Raw genomic sequence first — 17599 nt, 5'->3', positions numbered from 1 at the left:
TGGTCTTGGAGGCATGAGACATGAGCTGGTTCAGAGGTACTTTGGAGGCTGAGGTTGGACAGAACATTGAAGTGTGGTCAGAGTCTAGAAGGAGAATAGTCCTGGGTTATCTTCCATCCAAATACTGTTGAATCAAAAGACAGATCTGTGAAGGCCGTCAAATGAACCATCTCATTTAATTTTTATCCATTGACTTACTTCTCTGTATCTCACTTTGAGTAATCAGATATAGCTGCCAATCTCAAACCTTCTCTTCAACTGTGTCTAATCTGTCATTTAACCAATTTTATTTTCCATTTCTTTTGGTTTTAGTTGATTCTTCTTCTAATCTGCCTAGTCATTCCCCCTTCTTGATTGGCCTAAAGTATAGTAATACAAGTTATAGTGCAATTTTTGGCACCCACCCTCAGGTCAACCCTTTCGCTCCCCTTTGCTTACCATTTACTATTCCTAGATTTAGTTTTAATTCACTTGGGGGGAGGCTGAAAGGAGGTGGGACTTTTCAAGAACAAAAAAATCCATAAAGGTATGTTATATCTAGAGTATAGTTGGGTTTTTAAATTTTATTTAATTTATTTATTTATTTATTTTTGGCTGCATTGGGTCTTTGTTGCTGCGCGCGGGCTTTCTCTAGTTGTGGTGAGCGGGGCCTACTCTTTGTTGTGGTGCGCGGGCTTCTCATTGCGGTGGCTTCCCTTGTTGCAGAGCATCGGCTCTAGGTGTGTGGGCTTCAGTAGTTGTGGCTCGCAGGCTCTAGAGCGCAGGCTCAGTAGTTGTGGCACATGGGCTTAGTTGCTCCACAGCATGTGGGATCTTCCCGGACCAGGGATCAAACCCATGTCCCCTGCACTGGCAGGCGGATTCTTAACCACTGTGCCACCAGGGAAGCCCTGGGGTTTTTTAAAAATCATTTACTCTACCCTACTGATAGAAGTAGAATTCTCTTGGCCCCTTCATATCCTCAAGGACTGATAAACTCTTAAAATTCCAGTATATGGAGCAAATATTTGTTGAATTTAGACTTACTATTTTATAAAAGGAAGGGGGAGTTGGTATGTTCATAGACACATGAAGGTACAGAGAATTACATTTCAGTAGACTAGTGAAAAAGTCTCAAGACCTCCATCATCAACAAGAGGCCTGGAAATAGCACATGTTCAACCCTAAACCTTGACACTGGGTACCTGAGTCCTATCAGTGGCACCCCATTGTTTTTAGACAGTGAAATCTTCAATGCAGCTCAAAGCCATGCGAAGTCCAGCCCCACAATCAACTCATACTATTCTCTCTCTCTCTTTGCCTCCTCCCCTCCCTCCCTCCCCCTCTTTTAAAAGAGAGTTTATTTTTTAGAGAAATTTTGGGTTTACAGAAAGTTCACAAGATAGTATGTGTAGTTCCTAAACACTCCCTCTTCCCCAGAGTTTCCCCTATTCTTAACTTCTTGTATTAGTGTGGTACATTTGTAACTGGTAAGTCAATATTGCTACTTATTTTTTTTTAATTAATTAATTTTTGGCTGCATTGGGTCTTCGTTGCTGCGCGCAGGCTTTCTCTAGTTGTGGCCAGCGGGGTCTACTCTTTGTTGTGGTGCACAGGCTTCTCTTTGCAGTGGCTTCTCTTGTTGCGGAGCATGGGCTCTAGGCATGCGGGCTTCAGTAGTTGTGGCACTCGGGCTCAGTAGTTGTGGCTCACAGGCTCTAGAGCGCAGGCTCAGTAGTTGTGGCACACGGGCTTAGTTGCTCTGTGGCATGTGGGATCTTCCCAGACCAGGGCTTGAACCCATGTCCCCTGCATTGGCAGGCGGATTCTTAACCACTGCGCCACCAGGGAAGTCCCAATATTGCTACTTATTATTAAAGTCCCTAGTTCACTTTGGTGTTCACTGCTTGTGTTGTACAGTTGTATGGGTTTTCACAAGTGCATAATGTCATGTATCTAACATTACATTATCATATAGTCTGATCACCCTAAAAATTCCATGCTCCAACTTTTCACTCCTTCCCCCATCTCTGTTCCCCACTCCAAACTCCTGGCAACCACTGCTCTTTTTACTGTCTCTATAGTTTTACCTTTTCCAAAAGTTATATAGTTAGAATCATACAATATGTAGCCTTTTCAGACTGGCTTCTTTCACTTAGCAATGTGAATTTGAGGTTCTCCCATGTCTTTTTGTGGTTTGATATTTCATTTGTTTTTATCACTGAATAATATTCCAGTGTATGGATGTTCCAAAGTCTATTCACCGACCAGAGAACCTCTTGATTGCTTCCAGGTTTGACAATCATAAATGAAGCCACTGTATACATTCATGTGCAGAACTTTCTGTGGACATAAGTTTTCATCTCATTTGGGTAAATATGTAGGAATGTGATTGCTGGATCATACGATAAGACTATGTTTACTTTTGTAAGAAACTACCAAACTGTCTTCCAAAGTGGCTGTACTATTTTGCATTCCTACTAGCAATGACTGAGAGTTTGTTTATTTCCATACCCTCGCCAGCGTTTGATATTGTTAGTGCTGTGGATTTTAACCATTCTAATACATGTGTAGCAGTTCTCTTGTCTATTTTTTAATTGGATTGTTCAGTTTTTAAGAGTTCTTCATACATTTTGGAATGTACAAGTCTTTTATCAAGTGTGTGTTTCACAAATATTTTCTCCCAGTCTGTAGCTTGCCTTTTCATTTCATTTATAGTGTCTTTTGCAGAGGAGAAGTTATTCATTTTAACCTATCTATTTTTTCCTTCATGGATGATGCTTTTGGTATTGTATCTAAAAACTCATCACCAAGCCCAAGTTGCCTAGATTTTGGCTTGTGTTAGCTTCAAGAAATTTTAGAGTTTTGTGTTTTACATTTAGCCTATGACCTATTTTTAGTTAATTTTTGTGAAAGGTGTAAGGTCTGGATTAATTTTTTTGCACGTGGATGTCCAGTTTGAACATCTGTTGAAAAGGCTATCCTTTCTCCATTGAATGGCCTTTGGTCTTTTGCCAAAGATCAATTGGCTGTATTTATGTGGTTCTATCTCTGGGCTCGTTTTTCTGTTCCATTGATCTGTTAGTCTATACTTTTGGCAATACCACACTGTCTTGATTACTGTACTTTATAGTAAGACTTGAAGTCAGGTAATGTAAGCCTGCTGGTGGTGCTTTTCTTGTCTTGTATTATGTTGGCCATTCTGGGTCTTTTGCCTTTCCATATAAACTTTAGAATCAGTTTGTCTATATCCAAAAATAACTTGCTGGGATTTTGACTGAGATTGCATTGAAATCTATGGATCAATGCATATTGTGCCACCCTAACAATATTGAGTCTTCCTATTCATGAACATGGATTATGTCTCCATTCATTTAGATCATCTTTGATTTGTTTAATAAGTTTTGTAGTTTTCCTCAGATCCTGTACATATTTTGTGACATACCTAATTATTTTATTTTTGGGGTGTTAATGTAAATGTCATTATATTTTAAATTTCACATTCCAATTGTTTATTGCTGGTATATAGCAAAGGAATTTATTATTTTTTTTTTAATAAATTTATTTATTTATTTATTTTTGGCTGTGTTGGGTCTTTGTTTCTGTGTGAGGGCTTCCTCCAGTTGCGATGAGCGGGGGCCACTCTTCATCGCGGTGCGTGGGCCTCACTATCGCGGCCTCTCTTGTTGCGGAGCACAGGCTCCAGATGCGCCAGCTCAGTAGTTGTGGCTCACGGGCCAGTTGCTTCGCGGCATGTGGGATCTTCCCAGACCAGGGCTCGAACCCGTGTCCCCTGCATTGGCAGGCAGATTCTCAACCACTGCGCCACCAGGGAAGCCCAGGAATTGATTTTTTTTTAATAAATTTATTTATTTTATTTTTGGCTGCGTTGGGTATTCGTTGCTGCACGCAGGCTTCCTCTAATTGCGGTGAGTGGGGGCTACTCTTCGTTGCGGTGCATGTGCTTCTCATTGTGGTGGCTTCTCTTGTTGCAGAGCATGGGCTCTAGGCACACGGGCTCAGTAGTTGTGGCTCGCGGGCTCTAGAGCGCAGGCTCAGTAGTTGTGGCTTGCGGGCCCTAGAGCGCAGGCTCAGTAGTTGTGGCGCATGGGCTTAGTTGCTCCATGGCATGTGGGATCTTCCCAGACCAGGGCTTGAACCCATGTCCCCTGCACTGGCAGGCGGATTCTTAACCACTGCTCCGCTAGGGAAGTCCCAAAGCAATTGATTTTTGTGCATTAACCTTGTATCCGGAAACCTTAATACAATGGCTTATTAGTTCAGGAGTTTTTTGTTCATCTTTGGGATTTTCTACAACAATAATCATGTAACTGGGAACAAAATAAGTTTTATTTCTTCCTTCCCAACCTACCTATATACCTTTTACTGTTATATTGCATTAGCTAGAACTTCCAGTATGATGTGGGATAGACATAGTGAGAGATCCTTGCCTTGTTCCTGACCTTAGGAAGAAATCATCTAGTTTCTAAACATTGAGCACAGTGTTAACTGTAGACTTTTGTAGATTTTGTGTGTGTATGTCATGTTGAGGAAGTTCCCCTGTATTCTTAGTTTGCTGAGTGTTTATCATGAATGTGGCTTGGATTTTGTCAAATGCTTTTTCTGCATCTTTTGATATGATCATATGACTTCCTTAGCCTATTGCTATGATTACGTTAATTGAACCAGCCTTGCATACCTGGGATAAATCCCACTTGGTCATGGTGTGTAATTTTTTACTATATTGCTGAATTCTATTTGCTAACACTTCGTTAAGAATTTTTCTATCTCTAATCATGAGAGATACTGGTCTGCAGTTCTGTTTGTGTTTTTACTGTCTTTGGCTTTGGTATCAAGGTAATAAAACAAATTGGGAAGTTTTCCCTCCTCTTCTATTTCAGGAAGAGTTTGTATAGACATGTTAATTCTTCTTTAAACAGCTGGTAGAATTCTCCAGTGAAACCATGTAGGTGTGAAGATTGCTTTGTGAGAGTTACAAAATTACAAACTCAATTTCCATAATAGTTATATGGTTATTCAAATTATACATTTTATATTTGATGAGTTGTAGTAGTTTGTACTTTTTGAGGAATTGCTCCATATAATCAAAGTTCTCAGATATATGTGTAGAGTTGTTTGTGGTATTCCATTATTATATTTTTAATGTCTGCAGGGTCTGTAGTAATATCCCTTATTTTATTCTTGATGTTAGTAACTTGAGTCTTCTCTATTTTTCCCTTTCAGTCATGTGAGAGGATTGTCAATTTGATTGAACATTTCAAAGCTTTTTGTTTCATTTGTGTTTCTCAATTAACTTTTTTTCTATCCTATTCATTTCAGCTCTTTATTTTTGCATTCTGCTTGAGTTTATTTTGCTTTTTTTTCCCCTAGTTTCTTGAGGTAGTAGCCTAGATTGATTTGCGATCTTTCCTCTTTTTAATAGAAATATAGTTGGTTTCAGGTGTACAGCAGTGGTTCAGATATATATTTTTTTCAGATTATTTTCCTTTATTGGTTATTACAAAATATTGAGTATAGTTCCCTGTGCTATACAGTAGGTCCTTGTTGGTTATCTGTTTTACATACAGTAGTGTGTATATATTTTCATTTTCATTCTATTCAACATATATCTTAAAATTTCCCTTGAGACTTAACCCATGAATTATTTAGAAGTGTGTTGTTTAGTTCCTAAGTGTTTGGAAATTTTCCTTTTAGCTTTCTGTTATTGATTTCTAATTGATTCCATTGTGGCCAGAGGACACATTTTATATTATTTCAATTCTTTTCAATTTGTTGAGGTTTGTTTTATAGCTTAGGAATGGTCTATCTTGGCATATATTCCCCAGGTACTTGAAAGATTGTGCATCCGTCATTGTTGAGTGGAGTGTTTTGGTTTTTTTAAAAAATTATTTATTTATTTATTTATTTATTTATTTATGGCTGTGTTGGGTCTTCGTTTCTGTGTGAGGGCTTTCTCTAGTTGTGGCAAGCGGGGGCCACTCTTCATCGCGGTGTGCGGGCCTCTCACTATCGCAGCCTCTCTTGTTGTGGAGCACAGGCTCCAGACGCGCAGGCTCCAGATGCGCAGGCTCGGTAATTGTGGCTCACGGGCCCAGTTGCTCCGTGGCATGTGGGATCTTCCCAGACCAGGGCTCGAACCCATGTCCCCTGCATTGGCAGGCAGATTCTCAACCACTGCGCCACCAGGGAAGCCCGAGTGGAGTGTTTTTTAAGTGTTTAGATCACATTGATTGATTGATGGGATGATGTTGAGTTCTATATCCTTGCTTTTTTTTTTTTTTTTTTTTTTGGCTGCACCACATGGCTTGTGGGATCTTAGTTCACTGACCAGGGATTGAACCCACAGCCTCAGCAGTCAAAGTGCAGAGTCCTAACAATTGGACCACCAGGGAATTCCCTTTGCTGATTTTCTATCAAATTGTTCTATCAGTTGTTGAGAGAGGGATGTTGAAGTCATTAACTATAATTTTATATTTGTTTCCCTTCATTTCTGTCAGTTTTTGCTTCACATATTTTGCATCCTTATTACTTTGTACATAAAAATTTAAGATTGCTGTCTTCTTAGTGGATTGACCCTTTTATCACTATGAAACATCCCTCTCTATCCCTAAATTTCTTGCTCTAAAGTCTACATTATTTGATACCAATATAGCCACTCCTGCTTTTGATTAATGTTTCAAAGTATACCTTTTATTCCATCCTTTCACTTTCAACCTCCCTTTATCATTATATTTGAAGTGAGTTTCTTACAGACAACATATAGTTCATATAATTGGGTCATATTTTTAATGCACTGCCAATCTCTGTCTTTAATATTTAGTGTTGTGTTATTTAATGTAATTATGATGTATGCATATTTAAGTCTGCCATTATTTTTTATTTTCTGGTTGTTCTCTATGTTTAACATTTTTCTGTTTTCTTTTCCTGCCAATCTGTGGGTTAATTGAACATTCTTTAAAAATTCCATTTTGACGTATCTGTCGCATTTTTGAGTGTACCTCTTTCTATAGCTTTCAGAGTGGTTGCTCTAGGTATTACCTTATAAATACATAACTTGTCCCTGTCTACTGGCATCAATATTTTACCAGTTTGAGCGAAGTATAAAAAACTTACCTCTCTTTATGCCCTTGACCCTCCCATTTATAATTGTCTTATTTCCTCTATATACATTGAAAACCACAATAGACAGCTATAATTTTTGCTTCAACAAACATAATTTAGAAAACTCAAGAAAAATACAGTGTACTGTATTTATCCATATTTTTACTCTTTCTGTTCTTCCTGATGTTTCAAGATTCCTTCTTTTATCATTTCCTTTCTGTTTCAAGAACTTCCTTTAGTCATTCTTTTAGGGCAGGTATGCTGGAAACAAGTTCTCCTAGTTTTCCTTCATCTGAGAATGTCTTGATTTTCCCCCTTCATCCCTGAAGCATATTTTTACTAGATATAGAATTCGGCATTGGCAGTTCTTTTGTTTCAGAATTTGAAAAGTGTTGTGCCACTTCCTTCTGGCCTTAATTGTTCCTGATGAGAAACCAATTGTAATTTTCTTTTACACACATAAAGTGAGACATTTATTATGCCAAAAAATGAACTTTATTTTTCATTTTCCCAAAACACTAAAATAACACACGGCATAGTAATTTAGCACACAATATAAACTAATATATGCAGTCAAATTCTGAAATTGGTTAAGTCTTACTTTGGGACTCCTTAAAAACTTACATTCTTAACTGCCTTTTATCAAAGTTATCAACACACAACAAAAGGAGTTAACCCAGAAAAATCTAAGTGTAAGAGATACCTTGACTCCTATAAACTGGAGACCTTCTATAAGGGAAATACTTGATTTGCCTCTCTATAACTGAGCAACGACAGATAGCCTCAAGCTCATTTTTATTTCAAATAACACTGCTAGGGTTCCTAATTAGAGAAAGGTTTATCTAAAGGTAAGGTTAATGTTGCAACTTTCACTGTAGGGCCTCCATTTATTGCATTTGAAGTGGAAGGAAAGGCATGAGAGAAGAGAAATCAAATTTTGTTGACCAAAATTATTCTACGAAATGCAGAAATGGTAACAGCTTACCATCAACTCAGCCTGGCTCAGAGCAAGTACAGAGGGGTTGATTTTACAAACATCTACTTCCATTAGATGGTCAGAGACAGTCTGGAGAGACAGTATCTGGGACTGTAGCCCTTTAGAATGGGTGTTGAAGGCATAGTAAAAGCTTCATGTTAAATCTTTAGGGTCTAATCTGATATTTATGTAGGATATACCAATATTCTCCTTGAAATGGTTTCCCAATCCTGAATGTTTTTCAAGCACAATTTGAAAGTCAAAATTTTCCTTCCATATCAACCAGCTTTCCATGAATTTGAATTCCACTTACTTTAAGTCTATCTGGTCATACAAACCAAAGCAGGAGCTTCATGGCTGCATGGTTTGCATCCAGACTCAATGCAAAAGAAATCATTTAGGACAACTTTTAAAATTAATCTCACTATTTTAATTGTTCTGCTTGTACCTTAATTATGGCATAACAGATTTGCTAATTCAAAAGCTTGTAGAGCCAGTAATGCCAGTGTTATCTGCTGATCATTTGGGGTACTTTTTTCACATGAAAGCATTTTCTTGTATTCTACTGTTTGCTCTGAAAACATGAGCTTTGAATGGCCAGGGAAAACACATTTTGTCTCATCATTCAAGAATATTTGGGGATGTGCTGCAGCAGTGTAGACAGGATGGAATGCAGGCAAGACAGTTCCAACTCAGAGTCTAGCCTCTCCAGAAAAGCACTTGGTGGTTCATTCTCACAAATCCCCATTTCTGACCATTTTTGAGAGGATGGTAGTCCTGACTCCCCAGGCTCTCCTTTGTGGCTCTGTCCTCTGTGGCTCTCAGTGGCTGTGGTCCCTCCTCCCAGCCAGTGCCTCACCTGAGCTTGTCCAGTGCCACAGGACACCCCAGCAAAACACTCTTTTGCAGGAGCAAAGAACAGATCCAGTCTTCCTCTGAGCAGCTGCTGAAGCTGAATTTCTTCTTATTGATTCTTGCAAACATGGAAGTGCTTTGTTGCCATCGTGAAGCAAGAAGCTGACCTTACTCAGATCATTTTCATTTCCAAAGTTAACTCCTCATTTTGTGAATTACCATTTACATCAACTGCAAGCTTATTCGTCCTGGAAGTTATATCTGACGGGCAAGGGCTCTCCTTCTGCGTTCTGTTAAGTCCATACAGTATTTTGTCTGAGTCATCACCTGCTCCCTTCTCTTCTGCAAGGCGGATGCTGAGAGTCCCTCATGCTGTGTGTTCTCTGATGCCCTGAGCCTAAGGACACGTCTGTCAGTCCGAGGAAGCCTTCGATGGATCTCAATATGAACCTGCATGTGGACTTTGAGCGTCATGGAAGCTATGATGAAGACGTAGGGGAAGTTGATGTGCAACCACCAGGCCAGGTCGAAGATGAGCAGTATTTGGGTCAGCCCCTTGCAGAAGACCCTGTAGGAGCCGGTGGCGGCCGAGTGTAAGAGCCGGACAGCCCCACAGAGCTGCCACCATATAGACCCACCACCGTGATGTCTCCTGGCCTCTGCCCTGGCAGGTAAGATGTCATTTCTGACTGCTTTCAATAATTTTTCTTTTTTGGTTCCAGAAGTTTGACTATGATGTGCTTTTGGTATGGATGTTTTTTTAGTTTATCCTGTTTGGAGTTCACTTAGCTTTTTGAATCTATAGGTTTTTATGTCTTTTGATAAATTTGGGAAATTTTTTTAGAAACTATTTCTTTGAACACTTCTTCATCCCACACCATCTTTCTCCTCTCTTCTGGAATTCCAATGATATGAATGTTATATCATATGTTATAGTCTCAGATTTTCCTGAGGCCCTATTTTTTATTATTTTTCAGTCTATTTTTATCATTGTTCAAATTGGCTAATTTCTATGGTTCCATTTTCAAGTTCACTGATTCTTTCCTCTATCCTCTTTATTCTGTTGTTGAGCTCATTCTTGGAGGGTTTTTAAAAAATTTCAGTTATTGTATTTTTTTAGTTTTAAAATTTAAAATTGGTTTTTCTTATATCTCCTACCTCTTTGTTGAGACTTTCTACTTCCTTGCTGAGACTTTTTCATTTATTTCAAGTGTGCATAATTGTTTGTTGAAGCATTTTTATGATGGCTGCTTTAAAATCCTCGTCAGGTAATTCTAACATTTGTGTCATCGCCATATTGCTGTTTGTTGGTTGCCTTTTGTCACTCAAGTTGAGATCTTCCTGGTTCTTGGTAGGGTAAGTGATTTTTCATTGAACATTTTGGATATTATGAGAATCTGGATCTCGCTAAATCTTGTGTTTTAGCAGGCCTCCTCTGATACCTGTTCTAGCTGGCCTCAGGTACTGCTCCAGCTGGGGAACAAGACACTGCCTCATTACAGCCAGATGGAGATGGATGTTCAGGTTCTCCTCTCTGCCTCAGTTGACACACAGAGGGGAGGGCTCCTTGTCACTGCTGGGTAGAAAGTGGAGTTCAGGCTCCACTGTCGGCTATGCTGACATAATTCTGGCTAGGAAGGGGAGCACCCTGATGCTCTTCATGTATTCTCCATTGACAATGCAGAATGGTAGATGGAAGTGCATGAATGGCCTCAGTTCTGCTGAGAAGTGGGAAAACGTTCTGACTGTCAGTTAGGCTTCCTCTGACACTTCCTAGTGGAAGGGGCAGGGCACCTAACAGGAAACGGGAGAGGAGCCATGTTAGCCCAGGTGGAGATAGAAGTCCAGTGTTTGCATGTGTTCTCCACTCCCAACTGCGTTGGGAGAGACCCTCTTTACCACCTGACCTACTGGAGCATTTTGTTATAACCTGGAAAAGGTGAAAGCCTAGGCTCTATACATTATCTTTGCTGGTAGGGTCTTAGTTTTGTTGTTGTTGTTGTTTTGTGTTTGGCTTGAATAGAGGGTTTATTACATAAAAGTTTGTCTTGTAGGCTGCCCCTTTCCTGGTCCGTTGGCTAAAGAGAGTAGGCTTTTCTTGGGCCTTTCTTTATCTGCACTCAGAATTTCCAGGTGGCTGCCTTTTCCAGTAATCACTATAGGATATACGACCAATAACAAAATCCAGGGAACTTACCACTGTATTGTTCCTTGGTTCCCAGGATTCCCCTAGCCAGTGTGCCTTCTCTATTCCCCCTTTCAGAATTTTATATTTGCTTTATATATCATGTTCATGGTTTTTAGCTGTACTTAGCAGGAAGAATAGGGAAATGTTTGTCTACTCCATCTTTTGGAATAAGAAGCCCTTTCTCTTTTATTTTACTGTGATGATATTGTGGTATAGTCTTTAAAGACATATACTATGTCTGGGGTGAACTTCAAAAAATTGGGGTGGGTAATAGGTAGGAATATGGAGCAAACAAGATTAGCTATGAATTGATCATTGTTGAAGATGGGTGATAATACATATATGGAGGTTTATTACCCTACTTTATTTTTGTATATGTTGGAAATTCCCCTTAAAAAGAAAACCATTTCCTGACTACCCAGTCTAAGTCATGTTACAAGCTCTTGTCTGTGTTCTCCACTACAGTGTAAACTTGATAACAAGGACCCAGTCTATCTTGGTCACAATTACAGCTCCAAAGCTTAAAACTGACTGGTACATGGTTGGCATTCTAATTACCATGTTTCCTCAAATATAAGATTCCACAGATTATAAAATACGTTTATGTACCATTAAAAAATACTGCAAATTAAATTATGATAGACCACCAAGTTTTAGAAGTATTTGGATTTCAGATGCTACAATGTGAAAAAAATGCTTTAGAATTAATGAAATATGGTATCTGTGGAATAAATGAATACTCTAAAATACTGCAAAGGTCAAGATTCTGATGACGATGCTTCATACATGTTCAAGAGCAGATCAGGGTATATTTCTGAGAGTATTATCAATTCTACAATGGGTATATTTCTTCCCAAATATTGAAATTTTTTATGCCCTACTTTATATTGTTACAAATCTTAATAGAAAATGCAACACTCTGCCATGGTCTCCCATCTTTTCACCACCAAGGACCCTTTTATTATTTCATCCCCAAGGTTCCCATATTTTGAAATATTTTGATGCCAAGTAAAAATTTTTTCCTTGATATCAAGTAAAAGCTAATTTTCATTTTTCATCTATTAAATGTATAGTATTCAAACTGAGGCAATATAATTCCAGCTAAAATAAACCTGACCTTCTACCTACCCTGTGTGGACTCACCATAGGGAAAAGTAACATATCTATTAGGAAATCTACTTTTTAGCCTCCAGTGCCACTTTCTCAGAATCCAAGAACCAGAGATGGCAGGCACTTGAGATGATAGGAATCAAGATGGCAAGAAGCCACATGCCAGCTCCTATATTAAGTCAAGAAAGGGCATTTAGGTAGCCCATCTTAACGTTATAAGTTAGGCCATTTGTTTATACAACTCTCCAACAGAGAAAGTTGTGTAAGGGCATTAAACACTCTGGTGAACTGACATGGTCCAGGGGCCTATTCGAATTTCTAAATTTTTAGCATAAAAATTCAATTCGTTTTTCTAGGTTGAATTGCAACAGAGTAGTGAAAAGAAAATGATATTTGTGGGGTTTTTTGTATCACCCTCTCTCTGTGCCTCAGTTTAGATCTGAGTGAGTGCAGAGGACAAGTCATTTATCTTTGCATCCCTGAGCAGACAGTTCAGTGGCTGCCCAGAGAAGGCACTTGTAAGTGTCTGTGAATATGTGAATGAATGGAAGGACGGTGGTCCTCAGAACCTTCAAGACATCTTCTTATTTGAGCTCTCTTGAGGGAAGATGGAAACTAGGAAAAGGAAATGAACAGGAAACATGACGTCAGGAACCTGGCAAGGAAGAAAAACTAATGCAGCCTGAATTCTCTTTACCTTTGGAAAGTTCCTTATGCCCATGACCATTTCTACATGCCTAACACCTAATGTGGAATAACAAATCTATATGCAAGAACTTTAACCAAATACCTAAGACACACAATACATTTTTTAAATGAGAGCATGGGGCTTCCCTGGTGGTGCAATGGTTGGGAATCCGCCTGCCAATGCAGGGGACACAGGTTCGAGCCCTGGTCCAGGAAGATCCCACATGCCACGGAGCAACTAGGCCCGTGCACCAAAACTACTGAGCCTGCGCTCTAGAGCCCACGAGCCACAACTACTGGGCCCGCATGCCACAACTACTGAAGCCCATGCACCTAGAGCCCGTGCTCTGCAACGAGAAGCCACTGCAGTGAGAAACCCGCACATTGCAACGAAGAGTAGCCCCCGCTCTCTGCAACTAGAGAAAGCCCGTGCGCAGCAATGAAGATCCAGTGCAGCCAAAAATAAATAAATTAAAAAATAAATGAGAGTATGTATATTAGGTGGTACCAAGGGGATCAAAATTTCTTTATTCTCTTCCTAGAAAAATCATGTAAACATTAGCACAGATCTCTCTTATCCCCAGGTTCAAAATCATCATGACCTGTTAGCCCTACATTTAAAATAAACAGTCAGGAAAAATAAAACCAGTTATCAGATTAACAGTTTTGGTCAGTTTTGGTCATCTTCTTTGGGAAACCTTCCACTCTAAAGGCTCAGTAGATCCGTGTGAATCCAGTGAGGAGGGACTAAGGGGACTCCAATGAGCACAGAGAACAGCAGTGGGTCAGTGGATTCTGGCAGTTTGTTCTAATAAGTATCACATTAGGGCCCACTTCCAGGCCCCAAAGGACAGGATTAAATATTCTGAGCTCAAGTTCCAGGAATGGCTGGTCTTTCCCTTCCCTCCAGAAAAAGGACTGGGGCAGATCCACAGGGTTGAGAGGAGGAAGGACACACCTTCTTAACCTTTGTTTGTCTTTAAAGCAGACATCCTAGGATGCACTTCTTCCTTACATCAGAAAAAAGCCATGAATACGCAGCCACATGGATTGGAGAAGACAGAAGAAAACAGGTGAGAATCTATGCAATTGCTTCTCTTCCTGTTGAAGTGTTAAAGAATATAATGCAGTGAATTCTTTGTTCCGTCATATTCTTGGAGTGGGGCAACTTAACGCTTGGTTTCCAAAGCAATATATTATTGGTTAAGTACCTGACATAGCAATCCTGTAGCTTGGTTAGATCTTCTTTTCAATCTCGCTTTCAAATACCTATCTGCTTGCCTTTAGTGTCACTTCAACCAGGAAGAAAAGAGGTAAGTCTCTCAGAGACCATTTAATATATCCCAGTGATAACTAGTTATTCATGATGAAGAATAAGCTGTACTACGAACTTGGTAGAGAACAAGAGTGTCAGAACCTTTGCTCTATCAGATTACAAAGTAAGTCTCCTTTCATAATGAACTCCTGGAAGTTGAGATGGTATTCCCTAACGTCTGGGCATCTGTTAGCCCAGATGGGTAAAACGGGCTAAAATATATAAAGCAATGAGCACAGTCCCTAATGTACAGTAGGTGCCCCATACATGTTTCTGGTCAACTAAAATAGTTGGCATTTATTAAGGACCAACTAAGTGCCAGACCCTATGTTCGTTGCTTTATATACAGTATTTCTTGGTAGGTGCTAATAACCCATTTTCTAAATGAGTTAAGTAAGGCTCAGCAATTCAGTTTATCCAAAGAAGGTTAAAATGTTAGCTGGGGATACAGTTAGCATTTGAACCCAGCTGGTCTGATTTTAAATCTCATGCCCTTTCCATTACTCCACATTGTTTCCTTAAACTGTTATTGTACATTTGAGTGAGCTAGATAGAAAGTGAAAAGCAAGTGAGTTATATTAAAAACCTAAGAATTCTAAACTGAAAATATCCTTTCATGCCTCAGTAGATTAAAGAAGGGAAGGGTAAACAACATGTAATAAAAGAAACCATAAATGAAAGAGAACAAAAAGGTGCTGTTAAATGTCTTAAAATAGATACAAATGTTAGTTCGATGTCTGATTTTGTCCCTCTTTTTACAGAGGGCCTTTAGGAACAAAGTAATCATGTTCTCTCCACCACCCTCCCCACCTCAAAAAACGGACATTAGTTCTCTCTATGCATTCCACACGATTAAACCGTCCCAATTCACGAACGTACTGGGACAAAGAAGTAGGCAGGTTTTTATTCTTGAAAACCCCTCAATAGAAGAAAGGCAGTCAGGAAGATGGCCTGGTCACCAACCTGTTCAGTACTAAGAGCTGAGTCTTAGATTCTATAGTCTGTAATATTAGGCTGGAGGGGGTCTTCTTACCTGGACTCAATGATTTCTCTACCACATGAACCTCCTAAACTGTTCATGCAGCATTTTAAAGAACTGTTTACTTAGTCTTAGGGCTTGATAAGAGGGAAAGAATATAGAGAGAGATAAAAAGAAATGAAATATACCATGAATGCTTAACCAAAGCATGGAATGGATTGGAAAGGAAAGACAAGACTTTAGTACCAGTAGAAATAAAGCCAGACACCTTGGACTCAGAGATGATGAAGAATCTTAAAAAACTTCATCAGTGACAAGTGGCTGCCTTCAGGTGCCAAATTCCACTAACCTCTCAATCTCTATATAAACAAAAAGAGTTACAGATGCTGGCCAAGGCCCCATTTTTTCCCTGCCAATATTGATACCAGGTGTTTGGACCATCTACTTAAACTCCTTATTAATAGGATTTGACCACCAATAGCTTTCCCTGACAGTTGACTATAAACTAGAACTTCAACAGTATGGTTTAGAATTACTTTAGAAATATAAATAAGTGCTTTTGTGATTAAAGTCTACTCTCAGTTAACACAGACTTGACATTGGCTTTAACTTCTGAGAGACACTATTATTTATGTTTGTTGCCCATTTTAAATGGACACAATTGTAAATAAAGGATTTTAAACAGAGCCCCTAATAAAGCCTAAACCTAATCATTTCCACAATTCCAGTTTTATTTAGATTTTATGTGCTTGCATGTAGATACACTTAAAGAACATATTTTTTTTATATATATGAAATATAGATGATATGGGAGTTTGACAAATGATTTGTTAATGAAAATTTATTAACTATATAACCTTTGAGTACCAGAGAAACTTCACTATGTACAGATCACCATGAAGTTCCCAGTTTCTAAACTTTGGTTATATGAATATGCCTCAAGCACCAAGGAACAAACAATAATCCTAATTCAAAAAGAAAGAAAAAAAAAAAAACAACCCAAGAAACAAAAGATCCTTCAAGTCTCTTGAATCTGTTTGTTTTTTAAACACCATTTGGGAAACTCTTTTATTCTACATTTCCTTCCATTTCGGTCAGTTTCCAAAAACAGTATCAATAAAAATTGATTGGGGAAAAAGGACAGACAAACCATTACAGACAAAGGTGATGTCGCTAAATAACTTTCTGGAAATTATTCTGCCTTAAATACAAAACTTTTAACCTAGGGGATCTGCATTATGTAACATGTATGAAAAAAGCCCCCAACTCTTAATTTTCAAAAATCAAAAACTCCAACAATGCAATCATAACAAGAGTAGGGGGTGAAAGGCTCACAGGGAGATCTTTAGCAGACCCAGTTAGTTAAACAGATTCTAGGATTTCACCTTCTTCCCTGGCATCTGCTAGCTGCAGAGGCAATTTGTATAATATACAGCATCAAAAAAGAGACCTGACAGGCTGAGCACAAACTTTCATGAAATTTCACAAGAAATCTGATGGGCAAAAGAAAGAAAAATCAAAGAATGAAGACTGAAATAGAAAAAAATGGAAACAAAATATGTCTATGTTTGTGGAAGGGACTGCATCCTTGCCTACAAATGTGGATTATATACACATTTATATTAAGTCAGTTCATATGTTACACCTGACAATTCAGAAAGGATGTTTCTCATGAGAGGTGGAAGGAGGTTCTATTCACTTGGATCCTCATGCCCCAGTCCTTTGTCCTGGCTGGTTGGTGGTCTCCGCACAAGACTCAACAGCATGGTATATGAATGGATAAAGCTTGATGTCTGGTCCAGGGGTGGAACAGTTTCTACATTCTTCATTGTAATATCGTAGCAACAGCTTATATACTTCTCCTGAAGAGTAGAAAGCCAGACCAATTTGCACATTAAGGATTTGGATAAAACTGGATAAAACTACTACAGAACACTTCAGTTTTATCTTAATCTAAATAATATATGCTCACATTTGGCTTTTGAAAATAGAGCACGAAGGCTTTATTTTAAAAAAAAGCCTGGAAGGCTTTCCTGACATAAAGTTAAAATTTTTTAGAATACCTTAAAGAAACTACTTATTAGCTCATAATTACAGCAGGCTATACATGGTACATCACCCATGCATTGTTTTGGGAGTTCGTGAGAACTCTAATTTTACATTTAGCTCCCATGATAGCTAGGCCTTTCAGGTCCAGCTGAAACAGTAGATGGAGGATGCTGGCATGTTTGATAAACATGACTCAGAGTGAGGCCGCTTAGGTTTTAACTTACCCGCCAATACCTTCCCTCTTTCAGTTTTCTATACACACAAAAGTATAAAATGGATACTAACTCCAACTTCTCGGCCTTAAATTAATAAGCTGACATACTCATTCAAGACTGAGGA

General features: G+C 38.9%; 1 protein-coding gene and 1 pseudogene across 4 annotated transcripts in view; both read right to left on the bottom strand.

Annotated features, from left to right (window-relative positions):
- Nucleotides 1-7616: 7616 nt before the first annotated feature.
- Nucleotides 7617-9560, bottom strand: LOC114236971 (protein FAM220A-like; annotated as a pseudogene).
- A 3854-nt stretch (nucleotides 9561-13414) lies between these two features.
- PARG (poly(ADP-ribose) glycohydrolase) overlaps nucleotides 13415-17599 on the bottom strand; it is a 119471-nt gene continuing 115286 nt past the window's right edge. For all 4 annotated transcript variants that reach the window (XM_057530707.1, XM_057530704.1, XM_057530705.1 and 1 more), the window contains one exon: nucleotides 13415-17073. In XM_057530707.1, the coding sequence (XP_057386690.1) occupies nucleotides 16919-17073 (155 nt within the window). In that variant the 3' untranslated portion in view covers nucleotides 13415-16918. The remainder of the gene's footprint in view (nucleotides 17074-17599) is intronic.

The sequence above is a fragment of the Balaenoptera acutorostrata genome, chromosome 16, assembly GCF_949987535.1.
Source record: "Balaenoptera acutorostrata chromosome 16, mBalAcu1.1, whole genome shotgun sequence".
NCBI lineage: Eukaryota > Metazoa > Chordata > Mammalia > Artiodactyla > Balaenopteridae > Balaenoptera > Balaenoptera acutorostrata.
This window is presented reverse-complemented; position numbering and strand designations above follow the sequence as displayed.